Source organism: Cornus florida, unplaced genomic scaffold (genome assembly GCF_030987335.1).
Source record: "Cornus florida cultivar Cherokee Brave unplaced genomic scaffold, ASM3098733v1 CherokeeBrave_3.0.0_Hap2_Chr07, whole genome shotgun sequence".
NCBI lineage: Eukaryota > Viridiplantae > Streptophyta > Magnoliopsida > Cornales > Cornaceae > Cornus > Cornus florida.
This window is the reverse complement of record NW_026775577.1, coordinates 17,125,383-17,143,494: the sequence shown is the minus strand read 5'-3', so window position 1 is coordinate 17,143,494 and position 18,112 is coordinate 17,125,383. Positions and strand designations below refer to the sequence as shown.

Below are 18,112 nucleotides of genomic sequence, written 5' to 3'. Positions count from 1 at the left end.
AAGCCGGTGAGCTGCCTCCCCTCCTCTCAGGTCTCAATCTCTCATGATCTCATGTATTGCACGGTCACATATTCACATACTCCGGACACATTCGCATTCTTCTCATTTCTCATCTGTATCACAATATCACCGTTGGCGATTCGCGATTTGTGGTTTCAGATCGGTCTCTTATCTTCTCATATCGTTCGGTCTTTGATTCGTGGTTCACTGATTCCAGTCACATACTTCTTAGATTTTCTAGTTTGTGATTTGTGGACCTGTCACATACTTTCGGTCTTTGAACTGTGGAACCGAATCGAATCGACATTCATGGTTCAGTTTGGTTCCATATGTAATGGTTCCGGTTCCATTCTTAAGGAACTGTTGAGACCGATTCCAGTTTTTGACGAAATCGTACCAAACCGTACCGTGTGCATCCCTACTAACACCGCTATATCCCTGAGAGCCATAATAATATTATTCTTATACATTGAGATATTTATATAATAATGTTTTTGAAAGTACCATTACTACCCCAAGTCATATAAAATGGGAGCGAATTCGATAGCGGGAGCATGAAAGCGGCAAAACGAAAGGGCTCGGCTGGGCAACCGTGAAAAAAAATTGTGTGACTTAGTCGCTGCCAACTGATGTTAGTACTATTTCAAAGACCAATGGAATTCCTTTTGGAATTAGAATAGAGGGAATTTAATTCAAATATTAAACTAAATTGGTCCTGTAATGTTTCCTACCTCATGTCCTCGTACATTACAGGAAAATTGAAAAAAAGAAAAAAGAAAAAAAGAGGGTAACAATTGTCAGACCATAAAAAAATCAATAAAATGCAATTCAACTTTAGAAAATGAGTAATCTTCACAGGCTCATGAAATAGAATCCTCTGCCATTTGACTTTGATTCGAAAAGAGAGGAGAGAGAGCTCTCAAGATAAGACAGCAATGGGGGAGGAGAGGAAGAGGAAGAGGAAGAGGAAGGGGAAGAAAAAGAAAAGAAGAAGATGACTCATCTATTGAGGTAACTCATCTCTGTGTTGTGTTTGTATGTTTTTATGTGTTTCTTTAGTGAAAAATATGAGCCAATGGTTTGAAAATGCTACGATAGGAATAGAGTTTCTTCTTATTCTTTGTGTGGGTTTATGTATTTCCTTCAGTGAAAAATATGAGCCAATGGAGTAGAAGATGCCCTAATAAGAACAGGGTTTTAGAAAATGCTCTGATAGGAGCAAGGGTTCTTCATATTGTGTGTGCATATTTTTATGTGTTTGGTTCTGTGAAAAATATGAGCCAATGGGGTAGAAAATACTCTTATAGGAACATAGTTTCTTTATATTATGTGTTTGTGCGTGCGTGCGTGCGTGTGTTTGTGGGTTTCATTGAAAAATATGAGCAGTGGAATAGAAAACGCTCTGATAGGGGTTTCTTCATATTATGTGTGTTTAATTGTGTATATATAGATATATGTCACATTTTCTAAGCCATACCATATTTTCCTAGAAAATTTCTCTCTTTCTCTCAAAAAACCAGTGTGTGTTTCTCCGAGATCCCAAGAATGCAAGAGAAAACACCATTTCATACTCTACTTTTGTTTATTTTTCTATTAAAGCTTGTTCCATTTACCTTTCTTTCCAGAATATGCTTTATTTGATCACACTCCTATTGATTTGTAGAACTCTTGCTCTCTACTTTTCATTGTGTTGGTCTTGGGCCTCTTCACTTAGGCTGGTTGTTCTCCTGTTGCAATGGGTTTTGCCTTTGAGCTCTTGGGCTCTGGCTTGGTTGTTCTCTTGTTAGCTATGGGCTAACTGTTGAACTTCATTGTAATATCCTTGTAATATCCTTTTCTCTTTAAATAAATTAACTTTATCTTTCAAAAAAAAAAAAAAAAAACGTGTGATATGAAAATGCTTTCTAAGAAAAGGCTCTTTTCTATAGTTTTTCTTTTCCTTACACATTTTCTTTTCCATTCTCTATATTTCTGAGATAATTCCTTTTCTGATCGAATGAATAAAAACACCATTATGGAGCCAAAACCACTAATGTTGTTCCCCATCGAGTTAGTTCCAAAGCACCCATCCACTACCAACTTAACCACCTGCTACTAACACCCACTCAAACAACCAAACAGATCATCTACCATTTGCCTATGCATGTATATTTGTGTATGTATTGTGTCTGTGATCTCCGTATATACAAAAATTTACACAAGCAATTATCAATACATCTGTACGCACAACATTTCATGACCCTTTCTTTACTCCATGCTAAAATTAAAGGGACTTATCAATTTAAAGAACATGAGGGGAAAAAAATGGAAATGTCATTTAAAAAAGTGGAGTATTAATGTTCATTGCCTAAATTGCCTCTGCTCTGGTCCTTGATTATCTTAATAGTATTGTATTTCTTAGGTTCAGTTTGAACCACAGTTCCATACTAACAATTTTACCTTTAACATACTTAGCCATATATGCCAATGCCAAGAATTTCAAGTTTTTTTTTTTTTTTTTTTTTTTTTTTTTTTTTTTTTTTTTTTTTTCAGGTAAATATTTCAAGTCTTGTGTGTGTGTCTATGTGCCAGAGGATTTTACATATACAAATAACCCTTATTGTGCTGAACCATGATCTCTACTCGTGGAAGGCACTAATTCATCTTCTGGAAGCTCAAACAAATTGTTTGAAACTGTTGAACTGCATGGTTACTTGGCACTCAATTTTGTCAATTCATCTGATATATGTTCCTGTACAACTGTTCTGTGCTTATGGTTTCTCATTACAACCGTATGTATAGAACTGGACTCTTTAGATATTATTTGTTAATGGGTTATGAAATTTAACAAGTATTGATATCTTCATTGTTTTATAGAAGCTCTTGTAGTTATATATGTTCTGATGTCAAATAATAGCTGATGCATTGGTATTGTTTGAGTAGGGCTCTCTCAACTGCCCCACACATAATTCACCTGTGCCGTCTAGATACCTATCTCAACATGCAAAGGCGGTTCTTGGTCAGGGTTCTACCTCAAGATATACAGTTCGAAGCAACAGATGGATCCATAGTCACTGTTCCACATTGACACCATCTAGTAGGGATTCTACCGGAACAGATATTTCTATTCCAGGAACTGGAGATATTCTAATCAAAGAGAAGATTACTTCAGAAATCCCCATTCAGATTCAGGTATAAATAAAAGCATTTCCCATCCTTTTGGCATATCGGTGAGTGGTGTTTGAGAGGATATCAGTACTATTAAGATATAACTAGCCCACACATTAACATTCCACAGTAGGAAAAAACGATCAGTTCTTAGTGGTAACTAGACCACACATTGACATTCCACACTAGGAATCTATTTGTTTTTATTTTTATTTTTATTTTATTTTTATGTTTGCTTTTGTTCACGTCATCTTCGCATAATCATGTTATAGAAACAAATTCATCAAAGGATCCCATGGAATTTTTATGGGTCAAGTTCATTCCTATATATATATATATATATATATCAATCAGTCTATGCACTGGCGTTGTCCATACAGGTGTCTAATTCTCCAGCTGCCTCCTTGATGTACCCAAGTCAACACGAAAAGATGACTCCCAATCATACTGGCACCCCGAGGGCGGCAAAGAGGGGAAAAAAAAGAAGAAGACAACTTTACTAATTCTATATCAAAAACAAATATGAACAATGATGAAGTGATTTCCTCTCAAACTCAGGCCCAACAAGTTGCTGCTCTCTCTGCACCCCATGAGGTTGAACCATCTGTCAATAAGGGAGGCTGATGAAGCCTCAAATGTTGGGAACAGACTAGAAGGGAGTGCCAACAACGGTAACCAAAAGGAAGAACATAGAAGCACCCGGGGGATCCCCAGTCACTATTCCATATTGACACCATCTAAGAGGGATTTCGCAGAAACGGATATTCCAACCTCAGAGAAGATTACTTCGGAACTCCCCCTTCAGATTCAGGTATAAAGAAAAACACTGCTCCTTTGGTATATCTTTTGGTTCTATTGACAGAACTCCAATATTATTAAGATATATATTGTTATTTGTTACTGGCCCATATATTCCACAATAGCTAGGTATTTATTTATTTTTGTTAGTTTATGCTTGCTTTTCATTCACCTCATCTTGGGCATGATCATGATACTGAAATAGGTTCTTTATAGCATCCTAAGGAATTTTTATGGGTCAAGTTTCTTCATATTTTCAGAACATTACGTCATGACTATGTTAATGCATCATCAAGTATAGTTCTACATACATACATACATACGTACATACATATATGTATAACTTTGCAACATTTATACGGTCATATAACAGTCCTCAACCCTCTCTCTTGCTTTATATATTGTTGTCGTACAACAGTCCTCAGTTCTCTCTCTTGCTTTATATACTGAGTAACCCTGTCACGAGGTTGATTTTATGACAACTATGATCCCTCTGTCTTTTTGTTGTAATCATGTGCAAATATTGAGATGCACATAGAACAATCTGAAACGAGAATTGTATTATGATTATACCATTAAAATTTCATACTAAAATTTATTTACCGTAGCTCACACAGATTAGTAAATTTATTTATAGTAGCTCACACGAATTAGTCAAATTTTTACATTCTCTTTCTTTTGATTTTATTTGACCAAAATGAACTATTATTTTGACCGTCTTGTTTACGCAATTTTTGCATTAATTATTATTATTTTTGCCCAAAATATACTAATTTAAGAGAGGACTTATAACAACTGTCATGAAGTTGACCTCATAAATATTGAAATTAAAATTATAATGTTGCGTTTGGAATTAAAATCGAAGGGAATTTAGTTTACCTTCAAAATTCAAACTAAATTACCACACTAAATTACCACCAATTCTAATCCCAAACTAAAATAGCATAAGAGTAATACTCCGGTTACCTTTGTTAAAGAAAAGGTAAATAAATAAAATAAAATAAAATAAAGGAAGGAAAGAAGCTTCTCATCAAATATTGCCAAGTCATAACCTGGACCCACAATTTGTGGGTCACATCTGATGTGGCGGGATCTGAAGAAGAGGCCCATAAAATCATATGGGGTAGGAAACTATTTCAGAAAAATTGAGAGGAAAGAAAGAAAAAAAAACCCATTAAGAGGATAACAGATGTCAAACCATGAAAAAAGCAATAAAATGCAATTCAACTTCAGAAAATGAGTACTCTTGAAATAGAATCTCTGCCATTTTCTAAGACATGTAGAGTAAGAAAGGTGAGAGAGAAAGAAAGAGTGGTCTTTGATTCAAATTGAGAGGAGAGAGAGAGAGAGAGAGCTCAATAAAAGAGAGCAATGGGGAAGAGAGGAAGAGGAAGAAAAAGAAAAGAAGAAGATGATTCATCTATTGAGGTAACCTATCTGTGTGTGTGAGTGTGTTTATGTGTTTTGTTAAGTGAAAAATATGAGCCAATGGGATAGAAAATGCTCTGATAGGAAAAAAATCTATTCATATTGTGTATGTTTGTTTTTATGTGTTTGGTTCAATGAAAAATATGACCCAATGGGGGGTAGAAATGGTCTGATAGGAACATGGTTTTGTCATATTGTGTATGTGAGCCAATGGATTTGAATATGCTCTAATAGGAATAGGGTTTCTTCATATTGTGTATGTTTTTATGTGTTTGGTTGAGTGAAAAATATGAGCCAATAGGATAGAAAATGCTTTGATATGAACAAGTTTTCTTCATATTGTGTGTGAATTTATGTGTTTCCTTCAGGGAAAAATATAAGCCAATGGAGTAAAAAATTATCTGATAAGACAGGGTTTCTTCATAATAAGTGTGCGTAACTGTGTATATATAGATATATGTCACCTTTTCTAAACCACATCATGTTTTCCTAGAAAATTTCTCGCTTTCCCAATAACCAGTGTGTGTTTCTCTGAGATTCGAATGTATATATGTTTGCATTTTTTGTCTGTTATCTTCAAACATACATAACTTTTCCTCTGCTCAATGTGCTCCTACTGAACCCTCAGTCCGACAATCCCCATCCTCTGCCAGTGTCTATCTATCTCTTTCTTTGGAAGTGGCGTTTAAGGTCTAAAGCGAAAACCCCTTTTATATTATTTTCAAGGAACATTGCAAAAAAATTAAAGAAATGGAAATGTTATGAAATTTTTTTCCTGTTTTGTTGTGCTGCAAGGAGAAAATTTTGATTATTTATTCACCAAAACGGAATATTAATGTTCAATGCTTAATATACTTTATTAAGAATATGATCTGGTCCTTGATTATGTTAGTAATATTGTATTTCTTAGATTCAGTTTGAGCCACAGTTCCCCACTATTCCACTAATGATTACACCATAACATACTTACCTATGCATCCCAAGCATTTTTTTTTTTTTTTTTTTTGGTTCTTTCTTTCCATTTGTTCACTCTATTATTTTTCACTCTACCAGCATTCTCTCTTTCTAAAACTCAAAAACAAGTTAAATTTGAATTTCAAATATCAATTTCAACAATATCTTGAATCAAATACAGTTTTGATCAGTAAATTTTCAATTTTTTTTGGGTTTGTTCTTTTAAATGGCTAAATATAACATGAATCATATCCATAGTATAGAATTGCACAAGATCTACAGGTTTTATTTGGATCTACCAGATTTTTCAATATAATGTATAATGTTTTTGATCTATCTAATATTGTTTTAGATCCTATCCACTGCACTGTGTATTAATGTGTCACTTATTCTTGTACAATGTATTAATGTGTCTCATAACTTTTATTTATTTCACATCATAGCCTATTATTGGTCGTTAATTTACCAACAAGGCTAAGTTATTAAGCCTTTACTGTCAACAACTTAAAATCCATGCACAAGTTATTAGTTGTAATAAAATATCTTTAAAAGTTCAACAAAAAATCATTAAATTCATTCGAAACTCTATTTATTAAATTCTATAGTAGAAATTTATATACTGGTGAATTTGAGGCCTTAAGGCCTTATGTGTGAGGTGAAAAAGAACAGAGGAATGTGACGCTAGTTTCATTATGTTATGCCTGCATACGTTACACTGCATCCATGACCGAACTAAAATTTGAGCTCAACTCTTTATATGACCCATTAGTAGCTGTAACCCAAGAAGCTGCAAGACCTTCTTCTTCCGACTCTTTATAAAATTTAAATCAAAATTTAAATCCCTGAACAAAAGACAACATAAAAAACCCGAGAAATTAAAAGCCATTGAGACTGTTGTCTGATGACAAGTGTGTGAGAGTGAGCCTCGTCGGCCTTGAGAGAGAAGACTTTGGAGTGGTAGAGTTCGGATAAGTCGAAGAGATCAGAGGATAATTGAGGATCCGAATGCGATGAGTTCAAAACTACCCGTCCAGAAAGAGAGATGGCTTCATCAACATCTCCTCTGTTAACGAGGTTGTCGACCGATTCGCTTCGGTTTGTACCTTCTTCTTCCATTTGGTTGCCCTTCACAAACTGGCTTTGTTTGCGATTTTTGATGGGTCAGTGTTGTTTAAGCACGAATTGATTTCAAAACATGTTGTTACTTGTTCTATTTGGTACAGGGCTTCTCAAACTCAGAGAGATGAAGAAATCGAACCAGCTGCTGCTTTGTCTGTATCCTATAAGGTTGTGTCTGATAACCGTTGGCCAATAAGGGAGGCTAATGAAGCATCAAATATTTTTTGGAGCAGACTAGAAGGAAGTGCCAACAATGATAACCAAAGGGAAGAGCATCTAGGCCGAACTTTTAGTCTTAACCTAACGGGAATGGCTGAAATGTTCGACGACAACTCTTGTGATCTCAATGAGGTTGGATCTTCTCCTAATTCTGCTTTGGACACAGTTAATGGATACAGAGTGAAGCCAGAATGGGCACCTCCTTGAAGCCATATTTTTGAAACATGGAGATATTGCTAAAGACTGCGCTTTGCTGAGTATTACATCTCTCTCTTGGCGATTATCTGTGACATTGTCCAAAAATTACAGCATACAGAATTCACACGAATCACACATAAAGACCTCAAATCCATGTTTGATCAAGTTCGTGTTTTGGAAACTGTAAAGATGGAAGTTGGATGGCTGCATCAGAGGCTGGATGATATTTTTAAGGCCACACAGCTGTTCAGGGGCTATTCCTCCTAAAGGTGAAGCAGTGGAGAAAGGTTCGAGTCATTGAGAAAAAAGAGGAAGAGGTAAAAAGCTTCAAGATGGAGATTGTAGACTTACAGGAGAAGATTCAAACTTCAAAGGAGAAAGCCCTTTTAGCAGAGGATGATCTGATTCCAATGAAGGCTGAGGCTGAGAAGATTGATGACACCCTTGTGTGTAGTGTACTTGTTACTCTATTTCGGCACAAACACCCTTGTGTGTAGTGTACGCACATGGCCGTAATGTACTCTATCGAGGAGGTCTTGGTGTTTGAACATACCACCTTCATGTTACAATACCATGTCAAAAAATGGTTACTCCAAAAGCTTAAGTGGAGCAACTTATTTATTTATTTAGTTCATGAACAAGACAAGTTGGATAACAAAACTGCACATGAATTCATTTGAAAAATCAATAAGCGTATCTGATAATTATTTATAATTAATAAAATTTAGAGAAAAATAGAATTAAGTTTTAGAAAATTTCATAAATTACCAAAAAAATATTGTTGGTAATTCTAAATAAAAATTTACTTAATCAAGTAATTTTAGACTGACTCTAGGCTGTTTAATAATATAATTACCAAAAAAATTGGTACTTCTATGGGAAAACAGTAAAGGGTTACTCTTTCTACGTTTTGAGTTCATGCTTATAAACTTGTGTAACCCTTTAAACGTGTACGTTTTGAGTTCATGCTTATACACGTGTGAGGCTTCGATGGGTGGTGGTTTGGCGGCATAATGGACCTTCCTGACTCCACATGCTTAGGACAGCATGATGGGCCTACCCTCTGATCCATCTAATAGTATTTATAATTAATAAAATTTAGAGAACAATAGAATTGAGTTTTAGAAAATTTCATAAATTACCAAAAAAATATAGTTGCTAATTCTAAATAAAAATTTACTTAATCAAGTAATTTTAGACTGACTCATAGGCTGTTTAATAATATAATTACCCAAAAATTGGTTCTTCAAAATACTATTCAAAATACTAGAGAGTCTGGGGAAGCAGAGTTACACAGGTATACCTGAATATGGATAATGAATTTTAGATATACTCTTCCTAAGTTTTGAGTTCATGCTTGGAATGTTAATTCTATAAGTGCAAAACACTTTACCTAGATGGCGGATAATGCTTGTACAATTGTAAATGATATATCAGATGGATGATTACACTTTTGAGGATGCGAACAATGCTTGAGAATGTATTGAATCAAAGTTGTTAAAATCGTGATTCTAGTTTGTAGAATCGTGCCCTAGACCCCCAAAACAAGTCCCCCAAAACAAGTTAAATTGCATGAAAATCGCCCTTTTGTGTAGAATCCTATGATAAAAGCGTAGAATCCTACAGTAGAATCGTAAGATTCTACCGATTCTATACAATTTTATTGTGTGCCATGTTTTTTTGGGGTTATACACTGTTTTGATGGGTTGGGCTCTTTTAATAAGAAATCCCAATGATCTTGTTGCCCAAAACAGTAAAGATAAAGACGAAATTCTGAATTTGGGGAACATTGAAGACTCAAAATTCAGTTGCTCTTCAACATCAAGCCTTTTTTTGGTTTCTTACTTTCTTGTTCAGATGTTCCTAATTGATTATGCATTGGTATTTCTTGATCAGTTGTACCTAGGGCTGCAAATGAACCAAGCCGAAAATCAAAGGCTTGCTCGGGCTCGGCTCATCCTTGTTTGGTTGGGCTCGGGCTCGGGCTCGGTTCGGCTCAAGCTCGTTTATATATATATATATATATATATATATATATACAACCACATGCGTATAAACACACAAAACATCCCAAGATCTGTTTATATATGTACACACATACTCAGAAGATGAAAGTCCCATGGTCGTCGATCTCCGTCAGCGCCTGATTCTCAACCATCGTCTGTGTTCTGGGTTGGTGATGTGTATGGCACTTGTTGGTCGATCTTCAAAGTTGAGACCACGATGAAAGAGAAAGAGTGAGAAGATAGAAAGATATTTGAGAGAAAGATGAAAGAGTGAGAAGGTAGAAAAGATATTTAAGAGAAAGATGAAAGAGTGAGAAGATAGAAAGATATTTGAGAGAAAGATGAAAGAGTGAGAAGATAGAGGATGGGGAGATAACCAGCGTAAGAGGAGGCGATTGTCGATGCGGCAATTAGGGTTCAAGTGAAAGTGAAGTGAATATATGTTGTACTAAAGTTTGTTTAGGGCCGTTGGATTTTAATGTAATCTAATGGCTCATATGGTATTAGTTTTATGGGCCTTAACAAGCAGGCTTAAAACATAAAGAACTTTGGGCCACACTTCTAATATATATGGGCTAGCACCTTAATTTAATATAAAAATAAGAATATATGGGCTTCTTAAATGAGCCTATTCACAAGCCTAACGAGCCTAAAAATGTGTTCAAGCTCTCATGAACGAGCCCGGATCGAGCTTTTAACGAGTCGGGCCCGAGTCGTTCATGAACGGCTCGGTTCATTTTGTAGCTCTAGTTGTACTTGTACCTTTGTTAATCTGTTATGTTTATGTTCTATTGTTTTTGGATATAAATTTGATAATTTTGTTAAGTGTATAATATTTATAACTTTATCTTATAATTCAGTAATTCATATATTAGTAACATCTAAGTTAGAAGCACTAGCATCTCTCCCAAAAGTTGGTTAGCATCCCCGATTTTAATAACCTTGGTTCACACTATTACTTTAGGTGAGAGTCGGAGGGAATGGCAGGGATGACAGGGATGACCTTATGATGATTATTATGTTAAATGTGGGTATCCATCTTAACCCGCTCAAACAAATTATTATTATTTTTTTTCCCACTGATAACTCTCACTCACTCTCTCTCTCTCTCTGCCTCACCCTTCAACTTCCTATATATATATATATATATATATATATATATATATAAATAATAAATAAACATAATTTTATAATATTTATGATTCTATAAATATATAATCACTGAAGCTCTAAATTTCCTCTTATTTTCCTGTGGTCTCACAGCAGTCACTAAAGCAATAATCATTCTTTTTTTCAGTCCATTCTGCTCTCACCCTCTCTGATCTATATCTGTCTGTTTGATTATGTACATACATACACATATATTTATGCATTATGTGTTTTTTTCTCTCCTCTCTCATTTATGATTCTATAGAAACAGTGAAATCAGATGATGATTTTGGATAAGTTTCTCACGACGGTCATCTGAGACACCTCAATGTGTCATAATTGATGCTATCATCCAATGTTTCTGATGGTTTCAATATCTTAATATTGTTTATTGTTCTCATTATAACTTATATATATTTACTATATATATATATATATATAAAAATTAAAATTGTTGATAAAGCAAGCATAATGATGATGAACTAAACATATATTCCGATTGTTTTCATGAAAGGAATACATAACCTCCTACTCATACTGAATGCTTGCTTATATTTTGTATTCAATTTGTGATTTTTGCATCTCGGTATGTATGTATGTGTGTGTGTGTGTATATATATATATATATAAGTAAATTGATAGAATAGAACATTTGTTGAATTAAGTAGAGAATCATTTTTCAAATTCTGTAATTTTTTTTATTTTTTCCGGTAAGTCGGTTTTTATAACCATTTATCGAATTAAGTTAATCTTTGTTTTTTTTCAGTTTAATATGGTAGTCAAAGAAACCTTGTTTGAGGATTAAAAAAAAAATTTGAACTTGTTTGTCATTTTAAATTTGTTGACAGTTGAAGTCAATATCAGAAGTTTGCTATCACAAAAGATCAAGTTTGCAAAAGTAAAAAAAATAAAAATAAAGTCAATATCAGAAGTTTGCTATCACAATATCAGAAGTTTGCTATCAGAAGTTTGAATGGGTTGAGTATGAATGAGTAAGTAACCCATTCCCAATCCGTCAATGGCGGCGGGTCATAAATGGATAGAATATTAATTATTATATGAAATGAATGGTGATAATGTATATAAAGTGATTAGAGATAAATTATATTTGATTAATGTACCTTATATGAGTTGTATTTATACATGAAAGTACATGGTTGGATTGATTTGTTGAACAAGGATTGTATTTAGCAATTTCTGAACTTCTCCTTTATATCTTTTCAAGTACTCACTCCTGAGAGGCATGTGACAAATTAGAGCTCGTGATTTGGTTGGCTCACTCCTGTTTATTGTGTATATTGGGTTTCTTTCGGATGGTTGGTAAGGTTGGGTTAGAGTCGACCACTAAGTTTAGGAACGTGACACCGTGTATTAGGTTTGGTAAAGTGATTTGAGGAGATGGAACAGTAGAGATCTTTTATTTGGATATATTATTGCCATTCATATATATATATGTATATATATATTATATGAATGGCAATAATATATTGCCAACTACCCTTCTCTATTATTGTTTTCTCTGAACTACCATTATATCATATTGTCAATTTTCAGTTTTGTTCATGTGTTTGTGATGATGCTAGGTTGGCATTGGAACACCACGGATTTTGGGGGATGAAACACCATGGATCTGGACGATTATGTGAGAGTTTGGTTCTTAATTAGCATCTTGATTTCACTTCTCTATGTCCATTTTTGTCTTAATTTTTTTTATGTGATAGGTTATTACCCAGTGAACTAGTTGATTATGTGAGAGTTTGGTTCTTAATTAACATCTTGATTTCACTTCTCTATGTTCATTTTTGTCTTAATTATTTTTATGTGATAGGTTATTATCCAGTGAACTAGTTGGTTTAGTGCCCAGCTCTTCGAGCAGATATGCTCATGTTCGAGGTCTCCTTCCCCTCCTTTGTGAGATTAAAAAAATAAAAAAAAATAATTTCTTCATGTGATTAAACAACTTACTAACATTTTAGCTCGGTGGGCTGTATTGTAATTATTTCTTTGATATTTGTGTTTCTTTTTCTTAGATTTTAGATTTTAGCTTTGTTGGCTGTATTGAATTTTTTTAAAAAAATTGATTATCTATATATGTGGATATTGAAATATTCGGTGCATTACATTTATTATAAAAATCAAAATTATATTCAAATTTAATAGTAATTTCTTATGGGAATCACAATATTTTGCGGATATTTCAGTCTCTAGAATAATTTTCACTAGCATAATTGAATTCCCCATCTCATAAATATATGTAAACTTGTATGTGTCACATGATTTTTCAAAAATTATATTTGAAAAAAAAATCTGTTTTTAACAAAACTAAACCAAATATTTTAATATAAGGAGCAACAACAAATCCTATTTGTCCCACTAAGTAAAATTTTAATTTTAAATTAATCTAGCAATAGTCAGTAGGTGAGTGAAATCAGGAGCTTATTTTGCGATAGGCTCGAGTGGTATACAATTTGCAATGTGATGGAATTATAAAAGACAATGCATATATTATTGCAATAGTCAGTAGGTGAGTGAAATCAGGAGCTTATTTTGCGACAGGCTCGAGTGGTATACAATTTGCAATGTGATGGAATTATAAAAGACAATGCATATATTATTGCACACACACAATTACACGTCCAAGCAAATCACAAAGGATTGCACTTGCCTATGGGGGTTACACACATATACTTACAAGACAATGCATGTATTATTGCACACACACAATGTATATATTATTGCGCACACAATTACACATCCAAGCAAATCACAAAGGATTGCACTTGCCTATGGGTTACACACACATAGTTACAGGGATACACCCTGAAAACAAAATAGATTACAAACGAACCCTTCTCAATGCAATCATAAGGGCTATCCTTTCGGTCATGTTCTCCACGAATTGAAACAAGGCATGCCTCCATGTCTTCTTTATCAACAAAGTACCCAAAACAACCCAAAATCCGACAACAAATCCCGGTCCCATGCTATAATAGAACCATGCCATGTCAAGATCATTTCCGTTGTCACGATCATTCAGATCACCTCCATTGAGAGGAGGCACGTTAGATGTAACATCGCCTAGGCACTTGGTTGGAAGAGGAAGCCCACACAGTAACGGGTTACCTTCATAAATTGACGAATCATCGAGTGTTTGGAGCTGATTGCCAGTTGGAATTTTTCCTACCAAGTTGTTGTGAGACAGATTCAAGTGGGCCAAAAGTGTCAGTGAAGATAAACTTTGAGGAATTGGTCCTGAGAGATTGTTATTTGAAAGATCTAAGGTTTCCAAAAATCGCAAATTTCCAACGTTCTCTGGTATGCGTCCAGACAGACGATTCATTGAAAAATTTAAGGTACCAAGTGCAACTAGGTTTGTTATCTCTTCAGGGAATTTACCAACTAGGATATTTGCTGAAAGATCAATGCTGTTGACATATTGTAGAGTCCGGCCATATCTCAGCTCTCTTCCTTTTGCCACCAAACTTATTTGCTCCACTCCAATTGCAAATGAATTATTTGTAGCCAATAATGATAAATTTCCGAAACAAGTGGGAATGACCCCCGAAAGATTGTTGTGTGCAAGATCTAGGATGTGAAGGCTTTTAAGATTGCACCATTGTTGAGGAATGCTTCCTCTGAATGAGTTAGATCGTAGGCGTAACAACTCAAGAAATGGAGTTGTATTATATCTAATCCACAAAGGTAGTTTTCCATTTAATCTGTTTCCCCCAAGGTCAATGATACAAATCATTGAACAATTTTGCAAGGATTGAGGAATTTGTCCACTTAGATTATTGCTACTCAACAATAATGTTTCAAGAGAACTTAGAGAACCAATTGAACTTGGAATATTACCTGAAAGACTATTGTTCGCTACATCCAAAAAACTTAACATTTGCAATTCGTTCCAACAATGAGGGAGCTCTCCGAATAATTGATTGGTCCCCAAGGCAAGATCTATTAAACTCTCCAGTGTACAGATCGATGATGGAATGGTACCATTTAGACGATTCTCAAATAGATAGAAATAATTTACCTTCGGCATCAATTTATCAATATTCGATGGAATTGGCCCCGAAAATAAGTTGCTATGAAGATAAAAAATGGACGCATTCGTGGACCAAAGTGGCAGCGAACCCTCAAAACTGTTATTATTCAAGTAAATACAATATAATTCTGGATATTCTAAATGGATTGGTAGCTTCCCTTTTATTTGGTTGTTAGACAGATCCAAATAGACAACTTGAGAAGACAACATGGAAAACCATTCCTCGGCAATGGTATCTGCAATTCCAACATTCTTAAGGGTCACATCAGTGACTTCATTTTGAACTTGAAGCCATACCGGAAATCTAGGACCCACCAGGCAGTTTTTTATTGCAAGAAATTTGAGCCTGAAAGGAGGTACCCAGTCGTATGTCACATTGAAAATCAAGGATCCGAATTTTTCTGTTGATATTGTAAAATCTTGTAATCTTGTGAGATTCATCAACTGGGTCTCTGTGACGACTCCTTCCCATGAATTGCTTTCGAGAAATAAGGATCTGAGTATTGAGAGCTGTCCAAAACTTTCAGAAATGGTTCCATTCATTTGATTGGAAGAGAGACCAAACTCTTGCAAGGATGACAAATTTCCAATCGATTTTGGAATTGAACCCCAGAAAGAGTTTCCCGAGAGATACAATCGTTGAAGATTGTTGAGTATTCCTATTGAATCGGGCAGTTCCCCTTCAAAAGAGTTGTCTGCTAGACTTAGTGACATTAAGCTACTGGTTGGACAGCCCGAGAATGCACCAAAAAACTCAACCACCTCACCGTTGAAATTGTTTACTTGAAGGTGTAAAGTTTTAAGCTTGCAAAGATTCCCAAAAAATATTGGTACTTGACCTTCAAAACTATTATAAGACAAATCAAGGTCTTCCAAAGACGTCAACTTCACGAATTCACTTGAAATGACACCACTAAAATAATTATTATAGCTAAGATCAAGTTTGGTGAGGCTCGTGAGATTGGACAACCAATTTGGCATTGAGGAGTTAAACCCATTACCAGAAATGTCAAGAACCGAAAGCAAAGTTAAGTTAACAAACGGGAGTGAGAGTGGAAGGCTCGGTAGACCACACCAAGGCAAGTGTAACTCCATGAGGTTAGGAAGCATATTAACTAATTGCAGCCAATTAGTGTCACTGATTTCCGAGCTTTGCATGTTAAGGTATTTCAAAGAAGAGAGACCTGAGAGCCATTTCAAATTTGAAGTGTGTAGGTAGCCGTACACCCCGAGATCAAGATAATTCAGGCTGGATAGATTTCCAAGATGAGGTGGAATCTCACCGCCAAACAAGGAAGAAGAGAGATTGAGATATCTCAAGTTCTCAAACATACTCAAGAATTTAGGAATTCGAATTCCTCCAAAATCATTGGAGCTCAGGTCCAAATAATTCAAATATTTCAACTTAAGCAAAGAAGAACTTAACTTACCTCCCAAACGCGACCTTCGGTAATGTAATTCAAATGTCTTCTGTACATCATCCTCCTGATTTGGATCAAAAGCCTTGCCTCGGAGATCGAGCTTGACGACATGTCCGGTTATGTTGTTGCATCCGACGCCCCTCCATTGACAGCAATCTTCGCCCTTCCAAGAAGAAAGGCTACCCGCGTGATCTTTGAGACCGTGTTTGAAGTTGACGAGTGCTTTCCTCTCTATCTCAATGCACTTGGCAGAGGTGTGTTTAGTCATATTGTTCACCAAAAATGACGATGACCCTAAAAACAACATTACAAGAAAAACGAGACGAACAAGAAGCAGACTAAGAAATGTGCTATTATTGGCCATTGTGTTCTTGAAGATATGCAATGATAGTAGTAGTATTCACACAGCTGTCTTTTATAAGCATTCGTGAAGTCGTTTGCAGAGAAGTTACTACTATTCATTAGTCTTGCCCCAAATTAACGCCAAAGACTTCCACAGAGGATTAGTACACCAACAATTATTAGTCCACCATTTACCAACTCTATTTAGACTTTTTCATTTATTAATCAATAACCCAATTCCTAAAAGTAAATGACACGCACTAGAGAGTTGATTTTCTTTTTCTTCTTAATTCCATAAGACCAAACAAATTAACTTAGAACTATTACAATTTTTGAGTATCAAATTAAAATTATTCTGTTATTCATCAAATTATATTTTACACAAACACACACACAGACAAGAGAGAGAGAGAAGCAGACGACTTTGAAGCTCGCAATGAATTCAGGTTACTACTATAAAGCATCATTAATGTATGCAGATGGCACAGACAAATCATTAATGTATTCATATGGCACAGACAATGACAATTGGTTTCCTATCCTCCAATTTATTCTCCTGTTTATGCAAAAGCACATGCATGCTAGTTATGAGGTGGGAACTTTGTTTTAGATTTTTTTCTAGTTATTGTTAAATTTTAGTTCAAATCATTTCACATCTTTACTTTTTATACATTATACACATCTTATATAAAAATTTATAAGAATAATGATTTAGAATTCGAAAGTTGGATAATTCTGACTGACTTATGTGACTGAACTGACAAAATCACAATAGTTTACTCAATTTGTATCTTTTAGTCTTTGTGAGGCTAATAGCGATGACACAAGACTTTGAAGTTTCAATTAATGACTTTTTATTTTTTTTATTTTTTGAGACATGCATGAAACATGTGCATTGTGATTTGTGACTTTAAAATTGATGCAATGTCTTTCCACCAAAAGACTTGAGTCATCGTTACTATGGAATTGGTGCAATAAGTCATTCCACCAAAAGACTCAAGTCAAGCCAATGAGGTGATCCTACAATGGCCACATGTCAAGTCATTAGAAATCATAATATATATTATATAAGGTAAAGTGAAAAAAAATCCCCTAAACTATTTACCAAAAAAAAAAAAATCCCCTAACTTTATTCTCTCACTCCAAAAAATCTCCCTGAACTATGTTTTTAACAAAAAATTCCCTAAACTATCACACTTTTAGCAAAAAAAAAAAAAAAAAAATGAAGCCAAATGACACCATTCCGGTAAACTTTGGCCATAAAATAGTCACGTGCATATGCT

At 34.8% G+C, this 18,112-nt stretch overlaps 1 protein-coding gene and 2 non-coding genes across 3 annotated transcripts; 2 read left to right on the top strand and 1 right to left on the bottom strand.

Annotated features, from left to right (window-relative positions):
- The first annotated feature begins 11,291 nt into the window (after nt 1-11,291).
- LOC132268048 (small nucleolar RNA Z161/Z228) lies at nt 11,292-11,388 on the top strand. Its single transcript, XR_009469190.1, has one exon. It is a non-coding gene; the product is annotated as a small nucleolar RNA Z161/Z228 (small nucleolar RNA).
- Nucleotides 11,389-11,484: 96 nt separating this feature from the next.
- Nucleotides 11,485-11,559, top strand: LOC132268025 (small nucleolar RNA Z105). Its single transcript, XR_009469169.1, has one exon. It is a non-coding gene; the product is annotated as a small nucleolar RNA Z105 (small nucleolar RNA).
- A 2,295-nt stretch (nt 11,560-13,854) lies between these two features.
- Nucleotides 13,855-16,851, bottom strand: LOC132316330 (receptor-like protein EIX2). Its single transcript, XM_059814824.1, has one exon. It carries the CDS (start codon nt 16,849-16,851, stop codon nt 13,855-13,857), a length of 2,997 nt encoding a protein of 998 aa, XP_059670807.1.
- Nucleotides 16,852-18,112: the final 1,261 nt, after the last annotated feature.